Below are 23,073 nucleotides of genomic sequence, written 5' to 3'. Positions count from 1 at the left end.
ACAAAGCCCTTTTCCTTCCGATAAAACTGAAGCTTGAGAGCAAGGGATGAAAACTACATTCCCCATCATGCCACAGGATATAGGGAGGGCATCTTTGAGGCTGAACAACAATTCCCAGAGTGCCTCAGCCGGGCTCTGATTGGTTTCCCTTGCTTTGAATTTGTAGACTCAAAGCCAAGGGAAGCAAAAGGAAAACAAAAAGCGATGGCAGAGGGCAGCAGTTCAGGGCTGAAGAAATGCCTGATCAGGCGGACGGGCCAACAGGAACAGCATGGGGTGGCCGCTGCCTCCCTCCAGGAGCTGAAGACGAAAGGTAAGGCTTTCTCTTTTGGGGGCAGCAGGCTCATTTCACCCCGTAGGCAGTGGGGGCCACAGGTGAAATGGCCTACTGTACTACTAGTGCTCTGTGCTGATGGGATAAAGATGTTTCCTGAACATTAAAGTATTCGCTGCTGGAGAGAGAAAGAGACAGACCAGGGGAGACGTGATAGCAGTCTTCCAATATTTGAAGGGCTGCCAGAGAGGAAGGGTGTCAAGCTGTTTTCCAAAGCACTAATAATGGATGGAAACTGACCAAGGAGAGATTCAATCTGGACAGAAGTTGTGGGACATTCATCACTGGAGGTTTTCAAGAAGAGACTGGACTGCCATTTGTCAGAAATGGTGTAGTGAGGTCTCCTGCTTGCGGGTGGGTGGGTGAGTTGCAGTAGATGAACTCCAAGGTCCCTTCCAACTCTGTTAATCTAAAAGCAGGTGTCGGCTGCTGCCCAGATGGGGAGGAGGCGGGGGGGGGCAGGGACAAGACGCAGTAGGGAAGTGAAAATGGAGCTCCACCCCAGAGCACCCAATTTGCAGCAAAAGATGTTGAAAGAAAATGCTGGGTGTCCCCTTTGGGCAGCCTCTGAGTTCTTCCTGAAAGCTTTTAAAAAACCCGATTCTGCTACAAATGAAAGGGTCTAGGAAAAGTATAAGGAGACAAGATGCATAGTTCCCTCTAAGCTGAGCAGTGAGCAATCGCTCACTTAAAAATCATCATCAACTCAGAGTTTTCCAAGCCTGCCCAGAAGCCGAGAGGGAAAGAGTGAGAGGGAAGGAGAGAGAGAGGAAGAGAGGAAGAGAGAGAAACAGATAGAAAAAAGAGAGGAAGGAAAAGAGAAAGAAAAAGAATGGGAGTAAGGAAGAGAGAAAGAAAATCAAAATCTAGTTTGAAACTAGCTCAACTATTTAAGTGGCATTTTGATATTGATAGAGTTGCCCTATTATGAGCTCACTGTTATAGACACACAGTACAGTATTTTATTTTGAAATTCTCTGAGGCAAAACAGGGTGGGTTTTTTATTTGTTTGTTTGTTTGTTTGTTTGTTTATTTATTATTTCTGTGCCGCCCAGTCCCGAAGGGATTACCGCTCAGACACTATACTTTTCCGCCCCCCCCAAAAAAAAATTAGAGGGAACACTGACAAGATGTGGAATTAATTCTATGTGATCTGGCTTTCTGCCTCCCCCACCTTTCCGGATGGCTGTAATATTCTCTAGAACAGAGGTCTTCATAGCTAGCTGGAGAATTCTGGGTGTTGGAATTCACAAGTCTTAGAAAATGCTCTAGAAAATAAAATGAATAATGCTTGAAGGCTAATGTTTTGCCAGAAACCTTGATTTTGTTTGGTAGTCTGCAGGAAGGAGAGTTAAGGCTGTTATGTGGAATGGAGCATTTTGGGATGTTCATTTCGGCTGTGAAAGTAACAAGGAACAATATAAATACTGTAGTTGCCTTTGAGTAAGTGATTATTTTGTGAGTGGCCATTTTAATCAGGAAGGCACCTTTATGAAAATGCTCAAAATGTGCTTTCAAAATTCTAAGTGAGATGTTGCTGTCATTTCATTGTTCTATAGCTGCCCACTTCTAGGATGTGGGTGGATTCTATGACCTGCTTGTTTTGAGTCCCTTGATGTGGGTATTGTTTTGTGGTTCTTGGAAAATCCTTGGTCAAGTCACATGATCGTCAAGCTACTCCCACCTTGTCACATGGTCAGCAAGCCACTCTTACCTGGTCATATGACCATCAAGCCACACCCACAACATAAGCCATACCCACAGTGTGGTAGTAAAAATTTTGGTAGCCCTTCACTGTCTGAAAGGCTAAATCTGAGCCTATGGAACCCTCTTTATAGGGCTGATACAAAGAGCAGAAATAAAATTAACACAAGAAACATTCTCGGCTAATGCAGGAAAATTTGTTCCGTCTTGTCTTCTTTTTCCACAGCCTGCAAACTGCTAGCAATTGACGGGGCCTCCCAGCCGATCACTTTGGTACTGGCTGAAGATGGCACCATAATAGATGATGACGATTACTTTTTATGCCTGCCCCAAAACATCAAATTTGGGGTGGTAGCCAAGAATGAGAAATGGACCTGCACAGGTATGAAATTAATGCTTTATCAGTGGTTCTCAACCTTCCTAATGCTGTGACTCTTTAATACAGTTCCTCATGTTGTGGTGACCCCAACCATAAAATAATAAAATAATTAGGAAACACAGGGGTGGGTTCTAACTTGCCTCGCTGCCGGTTCGCTTCCTCCTGAGCTGTGTGGCCGTACCTGTGGGCACATGGCCGCTTTGCGATGAAATTTTTTAAAAAAGAAATTGCAAAAAAAAAAAAGCTCAAAGCAGAATGGCAATACATGCGCAGTCTCAGAAATCCGGCTTCTGTGCATGCTCAGAAATTCCTATGGTACAGATTTTATTTTTGCAGTAGTCTGTTTTCATGTGGGTAGACTCACCTGGAGATGGATAAAGGAGCACTGTCTCAGTTCCTAGGACCATTGGAAATATGTTTTTTCCGATGGTCTTAGGCAACGCCTGTGAAAGGGTCATTTGACCTCCCCAAAGGGGTCATAACTCACAGGTTGAGAACCACTGCTTTAAATAGAAGCTCAGATCCAAAGAAGTGCAAAAAATGGTTTGTCCCAGGACAAATAATTTTGATTGATATTCAGGGGGTGAATTTAAGGATTGCTTAGCCCTCTTAATGTCTTAGAGATGTTTATAGAGGTTTGTTTAGGGTAGGTGGGAAGGGAAATTTTTAAAAGTATGTGTTTTTATTAAAATTGCATAAGCACTCATAAAAACCTATGCCTTTTAATAAACCCTGTTTAGTGAAACAATGTCGTCAGACTCTTTCTGACGTTGCGCAATGCCCAAAGTGTGAAATTACACACAACTCTTCATTTTTAATGCGTAGTGTAGTGATGGCGAACCTATGGCAGGGGTGCCACAGGTGGCACGCAGAGACATATCTGCTGGCACGCAAACTGTTGCCCTAGCTCCGCTTCAACATGCATTTTTGGCTTCCAGAGAGGCTCTGGGGGATGTGGGAGGGCATTTTTACCCTCCCTCAGCTCCAGGGAAACCTTTGGAGCCCAGGGAGGGCGAAACATGAGCCTACTGGGCCCACCAGAAGTCGGGAAACAGGCCAGTCCTGGCCTCCAGAGGGTGCAGGAAACTGTTTTCACCCTCTCCAGGTACTCAGGCATGCATTATAGCACACACCCATGCTCTTTCAGCACCTAAGGAAAAAAAGGTTCGCCATCGCTGGCCTAGTGAATTCACAATTCTATCCCTTTCAGGCGGTGGCACCAGCTGGCTAGAGGAAGAGATCACAAACACAGATGAAACGGACAGCAGTGGAGAAAAATGGAAAGCTTTGGCCAGGCAGTTGAAAAACAACCTCTCTACCATCATACTGATGTCCGAAGAAGACCTCCAGGTATGAAAAGTCACATCTACAATAAAAATCTCTTGTTCCAGCCTAATTCTGGCCCTGCTCACCTTTGTTTTATATATTGACTAACTCAGTGAAGGCAAACTTTTTTCAGCTCGGGTACCAAAAGGGTACATGAATGCGCACTAGCGCATGTGCCCACACCCATGCCCTCCATTCATGCGCACAACAACCAGCACCACCACCCCGTGCCGCCCCCCGAAGCCTCCTGCAGCCTGGAGATGGCAAGAAAGGGCCCAACAATCCAACCGAAAGTTCATCCCCAGGGTTGAGGAGGCTTTCCTGAAGCCTGGAGCGAGCGGAAACGGCCGAAAAGAAACCCAAAAATCAGCTGGCCATGTGCACTGAAGCTGACGTAGGGCAATGCCTTGCGTGCTCTCAGATATGGCTGCGTGCCACAGGTTCGCCATCACTGGACTAGCTGATAGCCTAGCGTTGCCCGGGTATTTGTTTATACACACACAGACACACACCCTGAGGGGTCTTAGGGGTGCCTTATCCCCACAGTATTTTTTTCCAGATAGTAAGTCATCTGTGTACCAAGTTTGCTTGGGGTTGCTCATGGTGTTCCATAGGTATGTTGGAACATATATACATACACACAGACACATTTTATATATATATAAAGTGTTAGTTATGACCTACAGCCTATTCCAGGACCCGTCAACTAGACAATGTCGCTTGGCGAGGCCTAGGGAAAGAGCCTTCTCTGGGGGAGGGGCAGCCCTCTGGAATCAGCTCCCCCCAGAGATTCATACTGCCCCCACCCTCCTTACCTTACGTAAGAACTTGAAAACCCATCTATGCCACCAGGCCTGGGATCACTAGACACTAACTTCTGGCCGACGAGTGCGAAGTATGTTTGTTGTTGAAAGTGAATGATTGATTTTAATGCTCCAATGTTTTTAGAGCAATCAATTATATCAACTGGATTTTAGACTTCATATTGTATACTGTTTTTATTATGTTGTGAGCCAGCCCAAGTCCTCAAAGAGGGGCGGCATACAAATCCATTTAATAAGTAAATTTTATACACACACACACACACACACACACATACACACATGATTGAATAAATAGATTTATATGTCCAACCATTTTTGGGAATCTCCCATCCTTTGTAATACCCATATTTAATGAGGGCTTTGAGATAAGTGGGGGAGGCCTGAGCATCTCTTACCTTGTCTACCAAGGGCTGTGTCCTGTTGCCTTCCAGGTACTCGTTGATGTCCCGTGTTCAGATCTGGCTCGGGAACTTTCAGACAATCTGCTCCAAACTCAAAGGTTACAAACGACTCTTCAGGAGATCTTGGATAGAAGGGAAGAGGAGCGACAATCCCGTCAGCTTCTGGAACTTTACCTGCAGGCAGTAGAAAAGGAGAAGCAGGCTATATCCACAGCTCAAGGTACCATATTTTTCAGAGTATAAGACATACCTTTTTAACCCTAAACAGAGGGTGAAAACTTGGGTGTGTCTTATACACCAAATGTAGCCCCACCCAGCCACCCTATCTCTTTGGCTTCTGCCTCCCTGCAATTTTCCTCCTTGCAGCAAACAGAACAGAGCCTGTTAAGCCAAGCAAGTCGTTATCAGCGTCCCGACCCTCAGCTGATTTGAGGCGACCTGACAAGTCAATGGGGAAGCCAGATTCACTTAACAACCATGCATACAAATCCAATAAATAAATAAATAAATAAATGTGACTAACTTAAGAACTGCAGCTATTCACTTAATGACCGTGGCAAGAAAGATGGTGAAATTGTCAACAAAACTCACTTAACTGGCATCTCGTTTAGCAACAGAAATGTTGGGCTTCATTGTGGTCATAAATCAAAGACTGGCCTATCTACCCTTCTCCTTCAAATAGCAACCAGAGAATTTTCATATATACACACATAGTGTACATACATACATACATACATACATACATACATACATACATACATACATACATTGCTCAAAAAAATAAAGAGAACAATTAAACAACACAATATAACTCCAAGTAAATCAAACTTCTGTGAAATCAAACTGTCCACTTAGGAAGCAACACTGATTGACAATCAATCTCACATGCTGTTGTGCACATTCAACTTTGTACAGGACAAAGTATTCAATGATAATATTCATTCATTCAGATCTAGGATGTTCTTTGAGTGTTCCCTTTATATTTTTGAGCACTGCATATATATTTTATGCAGTGAGGGGCAGCATACAAATCTAATAAATTATTATTATTATTATTATTATTAGTAGTAGTAGTAGTAGTAGTAGTAGTAGTAGTAGTAGTATTTTAACCTAGTATCAACACAACACTAGATGCGGTATGAGTTCCTTGACATTATTTTAATTTATGGAACCTTTTCAAGCAAGTCCCAATGAAAGCACAGTTGATAAAAATTGGTTTTCTCTGTGAGCCAAAGACAAAGGAGGATTTAAATGGGGCAGGCCATTCTGTGCAGGCTTGAGCATGTTTCCAATTAGTGTTACACTTGAACTCTACCTTAGAAATATTGTGACCTTTGGAGAGGCTTTAAAGCTGTGATGGCAGACCTATGGCATGCATGTCAGAAGTGCAGGAAACTGGAAGCTCAGCTTCCCGGCACGCACATCCATGCTGAGATTGCTCTTTTGGTTTCTAGTGCTGCCACGCATGCATGCATGGACTCCTGTTTCGGCAACACTGCTCTAAATTGATTAATAATTGCTGGTTTGCCAGCTATAGCTGGACAGTGACCAGTTCTCATTCTGCGCCAAAGTGCTTTGTATCCCATTGATTGTAAGCTGCTTTGGAGATTATTTTGAGTGGACAAGCGGCACTCATGTTTTATTTATTTTATTCATCTGATTTGTTTTGGTTGTACTGAGGCTTATATATAAAACAGTTGAAAAAACCTATTGTGTAGCACAAAAGCCAAAAAGTTTGCAAGGGAGTCTTACTTCAAATATCTCCTTTAAGAGACGCAGGCTGTTCTCTTTGTGTCTAGCACCAGAAGCAGAGGAAAAATCCAGCAGAGGAACCGACACTGTGGACACGAGGAGCAGCGGACCAGGTTCAGTCAAAAGGGCTTGGATGAACCCCCACATCCTTTCTGTGCTAAAAGAAGAGACTTTCCCACAACACAGCCTGTCCACTGAAGATTTAATGGTGAGTAAATGCAGACTGATTTTTCCTTACCAGAATTTGACCTAGAAAAAGAGCATTTCTAAATCTCTTTGTTTTCTGTCGCAGCTGATTTACAAAGAAGATTCTGAAGTTCTCTCTCAGGCTCTAACCTGGGACAAAGAGAAGACCAAAGACTTGAAGGAGTCTTGTAGGCAGGAGCTTTCAAGGCAACTGACATCGTTTTCCCCTCCAGTTAAACCGGGGATCATCTACAAAGGCAAGAAAAATGTGCTAGAATCTGGGGAAGGGTCAAGTTCTAAATGCAGGAAGTAAAAAGCCCTGGAAATAAGGAATTTTTGATGGATTAATTTTTGATGGATTAATTACTGGTGTATTTTAACCCAGTTTATATGTATAAAAATCAAAGATATACATACAAACTGGGTTGCAGTGCACTCTACGTGGGGCTATCCTCGAAAAGTGTTGGGATACAATAGCTGGTTCAAAATGCAGCCGTACATGCCATAGTGGGTGTACCTAAGTACAGCCACATCACTCCAACTCTCTGCGAGCTGCATTAGCTACCAGTTGGTCTCCAGATGCAATTGAAAGTGTTGGTTATTACTTTTAAAGCCCTACATGGCTTATGACCAGTTTATTCACGGGACCGCCTACTACCCAATGGCCAATAAGGGCCCACAAAGTTGTCCTTCTCCGGGTCCTGTCTGACAATCAATGTTGGTTGGCGGGGCCATGGGGAAGGGCCTTCTCTGTGATGGTCCTGGGCATTTGAAACCAACTGCCTCTGGAGATGCGTACTATCCCTACCCTACCAACCTTCTGGAAAGCTGTTAAAACCTGACTTTTCCTATGTTATTTTAAGGGTTATTATTATGTTTTTATATTTCTATTTCTGATACTGTAACTTTTATATTTGTTTTAAATTTTGTTAGCCAACCAGAGTCCACTGGAATTGGGTGACATATAAATCTTGTGGAAAGAAAGGGAGAAGAGAATGAGAGAGAGAAAGAAAGAAAGAAAGAAAGAAAGACAGCAATGTGCATGGCAGCCAAAAGGCCAATCCAATCCTAAATTGTATTAATAAAGGGATACAGTCTAGGACTAGGGAGGGACTAATACCACCCTACAAGGTCCCTTCCAATTCTAATAATCTGTAAAACTTTGGGTTTCCCAAATGGTAATGTCTCTTTTTCCAACCAACCAAAGAGATATAAAAAGTGAAAGACATTTCACTTCTCTTGTCATATCTCACGTCAACAAACTATTTATTTACAGGATGTGCTAGTCCATGACAAAAGTATTTTCTTTTTTAACGTTCAAGGGCCTTAGGGGGAAACATTTAAGACTTTGTATTATTGGCTACCATTTTGATTGCTGACTGAGCAATTAAACTTCAATATTACATACCGTAGGTTTGCCTTGGGATACATATTCAAATAGGACAGCCCACCACCACCACAATAATTTGTAAAAGTAGCAGTATTTTGTAAAATAAAACCAACAGACATTTTCCTACACATGCACACACACACACACACACACAAATACAACCATCCAATGTTAAGTCCAAATATACTTGTCTTTAACCGAATCAGTTGTAAGCACTAAATAAGGAATACATCTAAATGCACATGAGATACTTCACTCTCAATTGAAGGCAGCATAAAGGTTAGGTACAGGTATTAATATTTTATTTCAGCATATATAAAAAACAGTTAAGAAAAAACTCTACTGTGTGACAGAAAAACCAAAAGGTTTGCAAGGGAGCCTTGCTTCTAATATCTCCTTTAAGAGGCACAGGCTGTTTTCTTTGTGACTAGCACCAGAATCAGGTGAAAAATCCAGTGGAGGAACCGATACTGTGGACATGGGGAGCAGCGGACCTAGTTCAGTCGAAAGGACTTCAATGCATCGCATTATCTTTTCTCTGCTGAAAGAACGCAGTACCCCAGAACTCAGCCTGGGCCTTCAAGATTTACAGGTGGGTAAATGCAGATTGATTTTTCCTTAATTTGAGCTAGAAAAAGAGCATTTCTAAATCTCTTTGTTTTCTGTCACAGATGATTTGCAAAGAAGATTCCGAAGTTCTTTCTCAGGCACTCTTCTGGGACAAAAAGAAGACCGAAGCCTTAAAGGAGGCATGTTTGCTGGAGCTTTATGAGCGAGTGCAACAATTTTTCTCAGTAGAGCCACTGAGAAACATCACCAAAGGCAAGAAAAAACTGTCAGAATCTGGGGAAGGGTCAAGTTCTAAACACAGGAAGTAAAAAGCCCGGGAAGTCAGAAATTTTTCATGGATTAATTTTTGATGGATTAATCACTGGTGTGATTTCACCCAGTTTATATGTATAAAAGCCAAAGATATACATATAAACTGGGCAAAACCACACTCAATAGCAATGACTGCAAGAGGGATCTTGGTGGACAATCAACTAAATATATAGACTGATGTGATGTGATGATGTGATGTGCCGGTGTCTGGAAGCCATAAGAGTCTGGATGGGAGCCAACAGGCTCAAGCTCAAGCCAAACAAGACTGAGTGGCTGTGGGTTTTGCCCCCTAAAAAGACTTTACCATCTAACCCCCTCAGATAGGGTTCGCAACTTGGGTGTCCTCCTAGATCCGCAGCTGAGACTTCATCAACATCTCTCAGCTGTGGGTAGGGGGGCCTTTGCACAGATTCATCGTGTGTACCAGTTGTGACCAATGTTCCCTCTAATTTTTTTTCGGTGTGGGCGGAAAAGTATAGTGTCTGAGCGACAGTCCCTTTGGGACTGGGCGGCATAGAAAAATGAATGAATGAATGAATGAATGAATGAATGAATGAATAAATACATAAATAAATAAATAAATAAGAAAAAAATTCCCTTCGTTTTTAATTTAAAAAATTAGTAATAAAATAAAACCAAAATCTATTACTATTATTATCTTCTCTTTTTCCATCCCTGTCTCCTCCCCCCTTGTGTGTGTGAACTCTTGAACCATTTCCAATTAGAGGTGAGCTATTGGAAATGGTTCAAGAGTTCACACACAAACACACACACACAAACGGCTGGGTTTTTTTTCTCTGTTATTATTTGGGTGCTTTTTACCATATGCTTTAAATCAAGTCATTTCTCTCTCTTTCTCTCTCCCCCTCTTTCTCTCTCTCTCTTGCTTTCTTTCTCTCTCACTCTTTCTATCTCTCTTGCTTTCTTTCTCTTCTCTCTCTTGCTAGCTCTCCCTCCCCCCCTTTCATCTCTCTCTCTTTTTCTCTCTTGTTTTCTTTCTCTCTCTCTATTGCTTTCTTTCTCTTCTCTCTCTTGCTATCTCTCTCTCCCCCCCTTTCTCTCTCTCTCTTAGCAGCGGCATTGGGCAGTAGCCGTGGCCCGTGGGGCGGCGGCAGGGTGATCAGCTGTGAGGTGGAGCTCCGGAACGGAGGCACCGACGGCGAGGGGGCTGTGAGAGCGCTTTCTCCGAGCGCTTCGGGAACGCCTGCCCTGCCTCTACTGCAGCCCCCTTGCTGGAAGTCTGGGATGAAAGCGCTCCCAGCGAAGGGGCTGCGAGAGGGGCGGGACAGGCATTCCCAAAGCCCGCGGAGAAAGCCCTCTCTCGCAGCCCCCTGGCTGGCAGCGCTTTCGTCCTGCAGCCGCCACCGCCGCGAGAGAAGTCACGCCCCAAGGCAGGAGGCGGCAGAGGAGGAGAGGGGGCAGATCGGGCGGGGGGCAGGGCCGAGAAGCCAAGAGCGCGTTTGGCCAGAGGCACCGTGGGGAGGCAGGGGCAGCCACGGCTCCCTTTCCTCCTACTGCCGCACCTCCCCGTCCCCCCCCCCCTGCGGGCTGGCAGGGGGATGGGGAGCGTGCACCCATGGAAAAAGGTGCGCGGGGGGTATTTTGGGGGGGCGCGCGTGCACGCGCGCAACTTACAGGAACAGTGGTTGTGACCCTACATAAACCAGGAGGCTCTTCGCACAGTCACTCACGCCCTTATCACCTCGTGCATTGACTGTTGCAGTGTGCTGTACATGGGGCTGCCCCTGAAAAGCGTTCGGAGACTACAGCTGGTTCAAAATGCAGCCGTGCAAGCCATATTCAGTGTACCTACATAGACCCACGTCACTCCAACTTTCCATGGCATGCCTGGAGCCATGTCTCTGAGCACTCCAGCTGTCGCCCGGTGCTTTTCCGAATTTCTGTACACCCATGCATGCCGGACAGCTGGTCTTCACACACGCACGCACGCCAGAAACCAGAAGACCATGTGCATGCATGCCGAGGAGCTGCTCTTCCGGTTTCCAGTGCTGCCCTACATGTCTGCATGCACTCTCGTTTCGGTACTTGGTGGCAAAGTTTTCACCAACATTGCTCTAAACTGATTAATAATTGCTGGTTTGCCAGCTATAGCTAGACAGTGACCATTTCTCAGGCTGAGCCAAAGTGTGGTGTATCCCATTGATTGTAAACTGCTTCGGACATTATTTTGAGTGGACAAATGGCACACATGTTCTAGTTATTTTATTTCTTGATCTGATTTGTTTTGGTTGTAATGAGGTTTATATATAAAACAGTTTTTAAAAAAACCTACTGTGTTACAGAAAAGCCAAAAGGTTTGCAAGGGAGTCTTGCTTCAAATATCTCCTTTGAGAGACACAGGCTGTTCTCTTTGAGTCTAGCACCAGAAGCAGGTGAAAAATCCAGCAGAGGAACCGATACTGTGGACATGGGGAGCAAAGGACTAAGTTCAGTCGAAAGGGCTTGGATGAACCCCCACATCCTTTCTCTGCTGAAAGAAGAGATTTTCCCAGAACACAGCCTGGGCAGCCAAGATTTACAGGTGGGTAAATGCAGATTGATTTTTTCTTAATTTGAGCTAGAAAAAGAGTACGGTGACACCTCTACTTATGAACTTAATTCGTTCCATGACCAGTTTCTTAAGTAGAAAAGTTTCTAAGTAGAAGCAATTTTCCCCATAGGAATCAGTGTAAAAGCACATCATGTGTGCAAACCCATTAGGAAAGAAATAAAAGCTTGGGATTTGGGTGGGAGGAGGAGGAGGAGGAAGAAGAGAAGGAGGACAGTCGCTGCCGAAGGAAGAAGGGGAGGGGAAACAAAAAAATCCAAAACTTTAAGGCTTTAAAAAAAACCAAAAGAGGGACTCTGAGGCAGTGAAGAGGAGCCCCCACCTCCCATACACCCGGCGCAAGGCTGCCTCCCATACACTGCGCCAGAGAGAGAAACCCAGGGGGAATGGCAGGAAACTGGCCGGGCCTTTGTGCTGCTCTCAAATTTCCTGGGAAATTTTTCCGGGCTCAGGTTCTTAAGTAGAAAATGGTTCTTGAGAAGAGGCAAAAAAGTCTTGAACACCCGGTTCTTATCTAGAAAAGTTCTTAAGTAGAGGCATTCTTGGGTAGAGGTACGACTGTATTTCTAAATCTCTTGGTTTTCTGTCACAGCTGATTTGCAAAGAAGATTCCAAAGTTCTTTGTCAGGCTCTAAGCTGGGACAGAAAGAAGACCGAAGACTTAAAGGAGGATTGTAAGAGGGAGCTTAGACGGCGACTGAAACCATATTATACCCCATATTCACTGAGGACCATCTCCAAAGGCAAGAAAGAACTGCGAGAATCTGGGGAAGGGTCAAGTTCTAAACTCAAGAAGTAAAAAGCCCCGGAAGTCAGGAATTTTTGATGGATTAATTTTTGTTGGATTAATCACTGGTGTGATTTCACCCAGTTCATATGTATAAAAGCCAAAGATATAAACTGGGTGAAACCACACTCAAAAGCAGTGACTGCAAGAGGGATCTTGTTGGAATACCAACTAAATATCTAGATAGATGTGATGTGCTAGATGTGAAGTGGCAGTGTCTGGAAGCCCTAAGGGTCTGGATGGGAGCCAACAAGTTCAACCCTGACAAGACTGAGTGGCTGTGGGTTTTGCAACCCTAAGGACTTTACCATCTGTCCATCTTTGGTGCTTAGAGGAGAAGAAATAACCCCCTCAGATAGGGTTCGCAACTTGGGTGTCCTGCTAGATCCGCAGCTGAGACTAGATCAACATCTCTCAGCTGTGGGTAGGGGGGTCTTTGCACAGGATTGTCTTGTGCACCAGTTGTGACCCTATCTAGACCAGGAGGCTCTTCGCACAGTCACTCATGCCCTTATCACCTCACGCCTTGACTATTGCAGTGCGCTGTACATGGGGCTGCCCTTGAAAAGCGTTCGGAGACTACGGCTGGTTAAAATGCATGCCAGAAACCAGAAGACCATGAGCATGCTGGAAACTGGAAGCTCAGCTTCTCGGCATGCACATGACTGCTGAGGAGCTGCTCTTCCGGTTTCTAGTGTTGCCCCGCATGTGTGTGCGCACTCCCGTTTCAGCTCCGGGTGCCAAAAGGTTTGGCCAACACTGCTCTACAGTATATGGGACTACCTTTGAAGAGCATTCGGACACTACAGCTGGTTCAAAATGCAGCTGTGTGAGATATAGTTGATGTACCTAGGTACACCCACATCACTCCAACTCTCTCTGGTGTGCCCGGAGCCATGTCTCTGGGTACGCCAGCCATCGCCCATTGCTCTTCCAGATAACAGTGCACCAGTGCATGCTGGCTGGCTCGGTGTCACGCACACCTGCACGCTAGAGGCCAGAAGACCATGTGCATGCTGGAAACTGGAAGCTCACCTTCCCGGCACACATATGCATGCTGAGGAGCTGCTCTTCTAGTTTCCAGTGCTGTCCCGTATGCGTTTTGGCACTTGGTGGCAAATTTTTTTGCCAATGCTGCTCTAAAGTGATTAATTGCTGGTTTGCCAACTATCGCTGAACAGTGACCATTTCTCATCCTGAGCCACAGTGCTTGATTGTAAGCTGCTTCGGAGATTATTTTGAGTGTACAAGCAGCACACGTTTTATTTATTTTATTTCTTTATCTGATTTGTTTTGGTTGTACTGAGGTTTATATATAAAACAGTTAAAAAAACCTCTACTGTGTAACACAAAAGCCAAAAGGTTTGCAAGGGAGCCTTCCTTCATATATCTCCTTTAAGAGACACAGGCTGTTCTCTTTCTGTCTAGTACCAGAAGATGAAATATTACCCGTGGCAACCGATATTGTGGACATGGACAGCAGCGGACCAAGTTCAGTCAAAAGGGCTTGGATGAACACCCACGTCCTTTCTATGCTGAAAAAAAGCATTTCCCCAGAACTCTTCCTGAGCCTTCAAGATTTAGAGGTGGGTAAATGCAGACTGATTTTTCCTTAATTTGAGCTAGAAAAAGAGTATGGTGGCACCTCTACTTAAGAACTTAATTCGTTCCAAGACCAGTTTCTTAAGTAGAAACGTTTCTAAGTAGAAGCAATTTTTCCCATAGGAATCAATGTAAAAGCACATCATGTGTGCAAACCCATTAGGAAAGAAATAAAAGCTTGGAATTTGGGTGGGAGGAGGAGGAGGAGGAGGAAGTAGAGAAGGAAGACAGTTGCTGCCGAAGGAAGAAGGGGAGGGGAAACAAAAAAATCCAAAACTTTAAGGCTTAAAAACAAAACAAAAGAGGGACTCTGAGGCGGAGAGTAGGAGCACCCACCTCCCATACACCCGGCGCAAGGCTGCCTCCCATACACCCGGCGCAAGGCTGCCTCCCATACACTGCGCCAGAGAGAGAAACCCAGGGGGAATGGCAGGAAACTGGCCGGGCCTTCATGCCGCTCTCAAATTTCCTGGGAAATTTTTCCGGGCTCAGGTTCTTAAATAGAAAATGGTTCTTGAGAAGAGGCAAAAAAGTCCTGAACACCCGGTTCTTATCTAGAAAAGTTCTTAAGTAGAGGCATTCTTGGGTAGAGGTACGACTGTATTTCTAAATCTCTTTGTTTTCTGTCGCAGCTGATTTGCAAAGAAGATTCCAAAGTTCTTTGTCAGGCTCTAAGCTGGGACAGAAAGAAGACCGAATACTTAAAGGAGAAGTGTGAGAGGGAACTTAGCAGGCGACTGAAACCATCTTCATTTTCACTGATGACCCTCTCTAACGGTAAGAAAGAACTGCGAGAATCAGGGGAAGGGTCAAGTTCTAAACTCAAGAAGTAAAAAGCCCCAGAAGTCAGGAATTTTTGATGGATTAATTTTTGTTGGATTAATCACTGGTGTGATTTCACCCAGTTCATATGTATAAAAGCCAAAGATATAAACTGGGTGAAACCACACTCAAAAGCAGTGACTGCAAGAGGGATCTTGTTGGAATACCAACTAAATATCTAGATAGATGTGATGTGCTAGATGTGAAGTGGCAGTGTCTGGAAGCCCTAAGGGTCTGGATGGGAGCCAATAAGTTCAACCCTGACAAGACTGAGTGGATGTGGGTTTTGCAACCCTAAGGACTTTACCATCTGTCCATCTTTGGTGCTTAGAGGCGAAGAAATAACCCCCTCAGATAGGGTTCGCAACTTTGGTGTCCTGCTAGATCTGCAGCTGAGACTAGATCAACATCTCTCAGCTGTGGGTAGGGGGGCCTTTGCACAGGTTTGTCTTGTGCACCAGTTGGCTCTTCGCACAGTCACTCATGCCCTTATCACCTCACGCCTTGACTATTGCAGTGCACTCTACATGGGGCTGTCCTTGAAAAGCGTTCGGAGACTACAGCTGGTTAAAATGCATGCCAGAAACCAGAAGACCATGAGCATGCTGGAAACTGGAAGCTCAGCTTCTCGGCACGCACATGACTGCTGAGGAGCTGCTCTTCCGGTTTCTAGTGTTGCCTCGCATGTGTGTGCGTACTCCCATTTCAGCTCTTGGTGCCAAAAAGTTTGGCCAACACTGCTCTACAGTATATGGGACTACCCTTGAAAAGCATTCGGACACTACAGCTGGTTCAAAATGCAGCCGTGTGAGATATAGTGGATGTACCTAGGTATACCCACATCACTCCAACTCTCTCTGGTGTGCCCGGAGCCATGTCTCCGGGTACGCCAGCCATCGCCCATTGCTCTTCCACATAACAGTGCACCAGTGCATTCTGGCTGGCTGGGTGTCACGCACACCTGCACGCTAGAGGCCAGAAGACCATGTGCATGCTGGAAACTGGAAGCTCACCTTCCCGGCACACACATGCATGCTGAGGAGCTGCTCTTCTAGTTTCCAGTGCTGTCCCGCATGCACACACACACTGTCGTTTCGGCACTTGGTGGCAAAAAATGTTGCCAATGCTGCTCTAAAGTGATTAATTGCTGGTTTGCCAACTATCGCTGGACAGTGACCATTTCTCATCCTGAGCCACAGTGCTTGATTGTAAGCTGCTTCGGAGATTATTTTGAGTGTACAAGCAGCACACGTTTTATTTATTTTATTTCTTTATCTGATTTGTTTTGGTTGTACTGAGGTTTATATATAAAACAGTTAAAAAAACCTCTACTGTGTAACACAAAAGCCAAAAGGTTTGCAAGGGAGCCTTCCTTCATATATCTCCTTTAAGAGACACAGGCTGTTCTCTTTCTGTCTAGTACCAGAAGATGAAATATTACCCGTGGCAACCGATATTGTGGACATGGACAGCAGCGGACCAAGTTCAGTCAAAAGGGCTTGGATGAACACCCACGTCCTTTCTATGCTGAAAAAAAGCATTTCCCCAGAACTCTTCCTGAGCCTTCAAGATTTAGAGGTGGGTAAATGCAGACTGGTTTTTCCTTAATTTGAGCTAGAAAAAGAGTATGGTGGCACCTCTACTTAAGAACTTAATTCGTTCCAAGACCAGTTTCTTAAGTAGAAACGTTTCTAAGTAGAAGCAATTTTTCCCATAGGAATCAATGTAAAAGCACATCATGTGTGCAAACCCATTAGGAAAGAAATAAAAGCTTGGAATTTGGGTGGGAGGAGGAGGAGGAGGAGGAAGTAGAGAAGGAAGACAGTTGCTGCCGAAGGAAGAAGGGGAGGGGAAACAAAAAAATCCAAAACTTTAAGGCTTAAAAACAAAACAAAAGAGGGACTCTGAGGCGGAGAGTAGGAGCACCCACCTCCCATACACCCGGCGCAAGGCTGCCTCCCATACACCCGGCGCAAGGCTGCCTCCCATACACTGCGCCAGAGAGAGAAACCCAGGGGGAATGGCAGGAAACTGGCCGGGCCTTCATGCCGCTCTCAAATTTCCTGGGAAATTTTTCCGGGCTCAGGTTCTTAAATAGAAAATGGTTCTTGAGAAGAGGCAAAAAAGTCCTGAACACCCGGTTCTTATCTAGAAAAGTTCTTAAGTAGAGGCATTCTTGGGTAGAGGTACGACTGTATTTCTAAATCTCTTTGTTTTCTGTCGCAGCTGATTTGCAAAGAAGATTCCAAAGTTCTTTGTCAGGCTCTAAGCTGGGACAGAAAGAAGACCGAATACTTAAAGGAGAAGTGTGAGAGGGAACTTAGCAGGCGACTGAAACCATCTTCATTTTCACTGATGACCCTCTCTAACGGTAAGAAAGAACTGCGAGAATCAGGGGAAGGGTCAAGTTCTAAACTCAAGAAGTAAAAAGCCCCAGAAGTCAGGAATTTTTGATGGATTAATTTTTGTTGGATTAATCACTGGTGTGATTTCACCCAGTTCATATGTATAAAAGCCAAAGATATAAACTGGGTGAAACCACACTCAAAAGCAGTGACTGCAAGAGGGATCTTGTTGGAATACCAACTAAATATCTAGATAGATGTGATGTGCTAGATGTGAAGTGGCAGTGTCTGGAAGCCCTAAGGGTCTGGATGGGAGCCAATAAGTTCAACCCTGACAAGACTGAGTGGATGTGGGTTTTGCAACCCTAAGGACTTTACCATCTGTCCATCTTTGGTGCTTAGAGGCGAAGAAATAACCCCCTCAGATAGGGTTCGCAACTTTGGTGTCCTGCTAGATCTGCAGCTGAGACTAGATCAACATCTCTCAGCTGTGGGTAGGGGGGCCTTTGCACAGGTTTGTCTTGTGCACCAGTTGGCTCTTCGCACAGTCACTCATGCCCTTATCACCTCACGCCTTGACTATTGCAGTGCACTCTACATGGGGCTGTCCTTGAAAAGCGTTCGGAGACTACAGCTGGTTAAAATGCATGCCAGAAACCAGAAGACCATGAGCATGCTGGAAACTGGAAGCTCAGCTTCTCGGCACGCACATGACTGCTGAGGAGCTGCTCTTCCGGTTTCTAGTGTTGCCTCGCATGTGTGTGCGTACTCCCATTTCAGCTCTTGGTGCCAAAAAGTTTGGCCAACACTGCTCTACAGTATATGGGACTACCCTTGAAAAGCATTCGGACACTACAGCTGGTTCAAAATGCAGCCGTGTGAGATATAGTGGATGTACCTAGGTATACCCACATCACTCCAACTCTCTCTGGTGTGCCCGGAGCCATGTCTCCGGGTACGCCAGCCATCGCCCATTGCTCTTCCACATAACAGTGCACCAGTGCATTCTGGCTGGCTGGGTGTCACGCACACCTGCACGCTAGAGGCCAGAAGACCATGTGCATGCTGGAAACTGGAAGCTCACCTTCCCGGCACACACATGCATGCTGAGGAGCTGCTCTTCTAGTTTCCAGTGCTGTCCCGCATGCACACACACACTGTCGTTTCGGCACTTGGTGGCAAAAAATGTTGCCAATGCTGCTCTAAAGTGATTAATTGCTGGTTTGCCAACTATCGCTGGACAGTGACCATTTCTCATCCTGAGCCACAGTGCTTGATTGTAAGCTGCTTCGGAGATTATTTTGAGTGTACAAGCAGCACACGTTTTATTTATTTTATTTCTTTATCTGATTTGTTTTGGTTGTACTGAGGTTTATATATAAAACAGTTAAAAAAACCTCTACTGTGTAACACAAAAGCCAAAAGGTTTGCAAGGGAGCCTTCCTTCATATATCTCCTTTAAGAGACACAGGCTGTTCTCTTTCTGTCTAGTACCAGAAGATGAAATATTACCCGTGGCAACCGATATTGTGGACATGGACAGCAGCGGACCAAGTTCAGTCAAAAGGGCTTGGATGAACACCCACGTCCTTTCTATGCTGAAAAAAAGCATTTCCCCAGAACTCTTCCTGAGCCTTCAAGATTTAGAGGTGGGTAAATGCAGACTGGTTTTTCCTTAATTTGAGCTAGAAAAAGAGTATGGTGGCACCTCTACTTAAGAACTTAATTCGTTCCAAGACCAGTTTCTTAAGTAGAAACGTTTCTAAGTAGAAGCAATTTTTCCCATAGGAATCAATGTAAAAGCACATCATGTGTGCAAACCCATTAGGAAAGAAATAAAAGCTTGGAATTTGGGTGGGAGGAGGAGGAGGAGGAGGAAGTAGAGAAGGAAGACAGTTGCTGCCGAAGGAAGAAGGGGAGGGGAAACAAAAAAATCCAAAACTTTAAGGCTTAAAAACAAAACAAAAGAGGGACTCTGAGGCGGAGAGTAGGAGCACCCACCTCCCATACACCCGGCGCAAGGCTGCCTCCCATACACCCGGCGCAAGGCTGCCTCCCATACACTGCGCCAGAGAGAGAAACCCAGGGGGAATGGCAGGAAACTGGCCGGGCCTTCATGCCGCTCTCAAATTTCCTGGGAAATTTTTCCGGGCTCAGGTTCTTAAATAGAAAATGGTTCTTGAGAAGAGGCAAAAAAGTCCTGAACACCCGGTTCTTATCTAGAAAAGTTCTTAAGTAGAGGCATTCTTGGGTAGAGGTACGACTGTATTTCTAAATCTCTTGGTTTTCTGTCACAGCTGATTTGCAAAGAAGATTCCAAAGTTCTTTGTCAGGCTCTAAGCTGGGACAGAAAGAAGACCGAAGACTTAAAGGAGGATTGTAAGAGGGAGCTTAGAAGGCGATTGGAACCATATTATCCCCCACTTTCACCGAGGACCCTCTCCAAAGGCAAGAAAGAACTGCGAGAATCTGGGGAAGGGTCAAGTTCTAAACTCAAGAAGTAAAAAGCCCCGGAAGTCAGGAATTTTTGATGGATTAATTTTTGTTGGATTAATCACTGGTGTGATTTCACCCAGTTCATATGTATAAAAGCCAAAGATATAAACTGGGTGAAACCACACTCGAAAGCAGTGACTGCAAGAGGGATCTTGTTGGAATACCAACTAAATATCTAGATAGATGTGATGTGCTAGATGTGAAGTGGCAGTGTCTGGAAGCCCTAAGGGTCTGGATGGGAGCCAATAAGTTCAACCCTGACAAGACTGAGTGGATGTGGGTTTTGCAACCCTAAGGACTTTACCATCTGTCCATCTTTGGTGCTTAGAGGCGAAGAAATAACCCCCTCAGATAGGGTTCGCAACTTGGGTGTCCTGCTAGATCCGCAGCTGAGACTAGATCAACATCTCTCAGCTGTGGGTAGGGGGGTCTTTGCACAGGTTTGTCTTGTGCACCAGTTGTGACCCTATCTAGACCAGGAGGCTCTTCGCACAGTCACTCATGCCCTTATCACCTCACGCCTTGACTATTGCAGTGCGCTCTACATGGGGCTGCCCTTGAAAAGCGTTCGGAGACTACAGCTGGTTAAAATGCATGCCAGAAACCAGAAGACCATGAGCATGCTGGAAACTGGAAGCTCAGCTTCTCGGCATGCACATGACTGCCGAGGAGCTGCTCTTCCGGTTTCTAGTGTTGCCTCGCATGTGTGTGCGTACTCCCATTTCAGCTCTTGGTGCCAAAAACTTTGGCCAACACTGCTCTACAGTATATGGGACTACCCTTGAAAAGCATTCGGACACTACAGATGGTTCAAAATGCAGCCGTGTGAGATATAGTGGATGTACCTAGGTACACCCACATCACTCCAACTCTCTCTGGTGTGCCCGGAGCCATGTCTCTGGATACGCCAGCCATCACCCGTTGCTCTTCCAGATAACAGTGCACCAGTGCATGCTGGCTGGCTGGGTGTCACGCACACCTGCACGCTAGAGGCCAGAAGACCATGTGCATGCTGGAAACTGGAAGCTCACCTTCCCGGCACACATATGCATGCTGAGGAGCTGCTCTTCTAGTTTCCAGTGCTGTCCCGCATGCATACACACACTGTTGTTTCGGCACTTGGTGGCAAAAAAATTTGCCAATGCTGCTCTAAAGTGATTAATTGCTGGTTTGCCAACTATCGCTGAACAGTGACCATTTCTCATCCTGAGCCACAGTGCTTGATTGTAAGCTGCTTCGGAGATTATTTTGAGTGTACAAGCAGCACACGTTTTATTTATTTTATTTCTTTATCTGATTTGTTTTGGTTGTCATGAGGTTTATATATAAAACAGGTAAAAATAACTCTACTGTGTAACACAAAAGCCAAAAGGTTTTCAAGGGAGCCTTCCTTCATATATCTCCTTTAAGAGACACAGGTTGTTCTCTTTCTGTCTAGTACTAGAAGGTGAAATATTACCCGTGGCAACTGATATTGTGGACATGGACAGCAGCGGACCAAGTTCAGTCAAAAGGGCTTGGATGAACACCCACGTCCTTTCTGTGCTGAAAGAAAACAATGCCCCAGAACTCAGCCTGGGCGTTCAAGATTTAAAGGTGGGTAAATGCAGACTGATTTTTCCTTAATTTGAGCTAGAAAAAGAACATTTCTAAATATCTTCTTGTTTTCTGTTGCAGCTGATTTACAAAGAAGATTCCAAAGTTCTCTCTCAGGCTCTAAACTGGGACAAAAAGAAGACTGAAGACTTGAAGGAGGCATGTGGGAAGGAGCTGTCAAGGCGACTGGAATCATTTAACTCTCTAGAGTCACTGAGAAGCATCTCCAAAGGAAAGAAAAAACTGCCAGAATCTGGGGAAGGGTCAAGTTCTAAACGCAAGAAATGAAAAGCCTTGGGTGATTTCGCCCAGTTTATATGTATAAAAACCAAATCTATACATATAAACTGGGTTGCAATGCGCTCTACATGGGGCTACCCATGAAAAGCATTGGGAGACAACAGCTGGTTCAAAATGCAGCCGTGCGAGCCATGTCACTTCAACTCTGCCAGGGAAGAGGGTTGTTTTCCAATGCACTGGAAGGCCACACAAGAATAATGGATGAAAAATGATCAATGAGAGATCCAATGGGGAAAAGGAGAAACTTTCTGACAGTGAGAGCGATCAGCCAGTGAGAGCGATTGCCTGCCAATGTTGTGAAAGCTCCAACATTTGAGACTTTCAAAGGGAGATTGAACTGCCATTTGTCCAAAATGGTGTAGGGCAGTGATGGCAAACTTATGGCATGGGTGCCACAGGTGGTACGTGTGCCATGTCTGCTGGCACATGATCCCTGCCATAGCTCAGTTCCAACGTGCATGTGTGTGCCAGCTAGCTGATTTTTAGCTCACAGAGGTTCTGGGAGGGTGTTTTTGGCTTCCAGAGAGCCTCTTAGGGAGTGGGGAATGGCATTTTTACCTTCCCCCAGCTCCAGGGATGCCTTTGGAGCCTGGAGAGGGCGAAACACAAGCCTACTGGGCCCACCAGAAGTTGGGAAACAGACCGTTTCTGGCCTCCAGATGGCCTTCAGTTGTGGGGGAGGATGTTTTTGCCCTTCCCGGGCATTGAAGTATGGTATGGGCACTTGCACATGCACGATAGCACATGCACACATGCTTTCGGCACCCAAGGAAAAAAAGGTTCGCCATCACTGATGTAGGAACTCCTGCTTGAGCAGGGGGTTGGAGTAGATGACCTTCAATGTCCCTTCCAACTCTAATAATCTGTAAACCTTTTTGGTTTTCCTGAATGGTAATGTCTCTTTTTCCAACCTGCCAATGATATAAAAAGGAAAAGACATTTCACGATTCTTGTCATATCTCACTTCACCAAACTTTATTTACAGGATAAATAACTATTTATTTACTAGTCCATGACAAAAGTATTTTATTTTTTAATCTTCAAAGATGGTGTATATTGAAATACAAAGCCAGTAATGATGTTTTGAATAAGGCCCATTCTTTGATGCTTAAAGGTAGGACTGTGAAGTTGCCAAGAGACAAGGTTTTACCAAAGGACCTCTCCTGCTTTTAAATTTTTGTTACTTTTATAGGGATTATATACATTTAAAAATATCTGGAGCATGTGGCTTTGAATATGAACAACTGATAATGGAGCAGACACTATTATGTTAGTGATTATATTGTATATATATATATTTGGGGGGGAAACATGTTTAAGCAATAAAGACTTTGTATTATTGGCTACTACTTTGACTGCTGATTGAGCAATTAAACTT

General features: G+C 44.9%; 1 protein-coding gene across 2 annotated transcripts; it reads left to right on the top strand.

Moving 5' to 3' along the window:
• Positions 1–146: 146 nt before the first annotated feature.
• DFFA (DNA fragmentation factor subunit alpha) lies at positions 147–23,041 on the top strand. Of its 2 annotated transcripts, none has more exons than XM_070759300.1 (18): positions 147–313; positions 2,265–2,420; positions 3,628–3,767; positions 4,999–5,188; positions 6,768–6,928; positions 7,013–7,163; positions 8,728–8,888; positions 8,968–9,118; positions 11,560–11,720; positions 12,340–12,490; positions 13,963–14,120; positions 14,769–14,913; positions 16,379–16,536; positions 17,185–17,329; positions 18,795–18,952; positions 19,601–19,751; positions 21,238–21,395; positions 21,477–23,041. In XM_070759300.1, the coding sequence occupies exons 1-18, from the start codon at positions 205–207 to the stop codon at positions 21,681–21,683; spliced, it is 2,811 nt and encodes a 936-aa protein (XP_070615401.1). In that variant the 5' UTR covers positions 147–204; the 3' UTR covers positions 21,684–23,041. The 2 variants fall into 2 exon arrangements, with proteins under 2 accessions (XP_070615401.1, XP_070615400.1); XM_070759299.1 differs by having other exon boundaries at positions 11,482–11,720.
• Positions 23,042–23,073: the final 32 nt, after the last annotated feature.

The sequence above is a fragment of the Erythrolamprus reginae genome, chromosome 8, assembly GCF_031021105.1.
Source record: "Erythrolamprus reginae isolate rEryReg1 chromosome 8, rEryReg1.hap1, whole genome shotgun sequence".
Classification (NCBI taxonomy): Eukaryota; Metazoa; Chordata; class Lepidosauria; order Squamata; family Dipsadidae; genus Erythrolamprus; species Erythrolamprus reginae.
The sequence above is the reverse complement of the archived record's forward strand: the minus strand, read 5'-3'. Positions and strand labels throughout refer to the sequence as shown.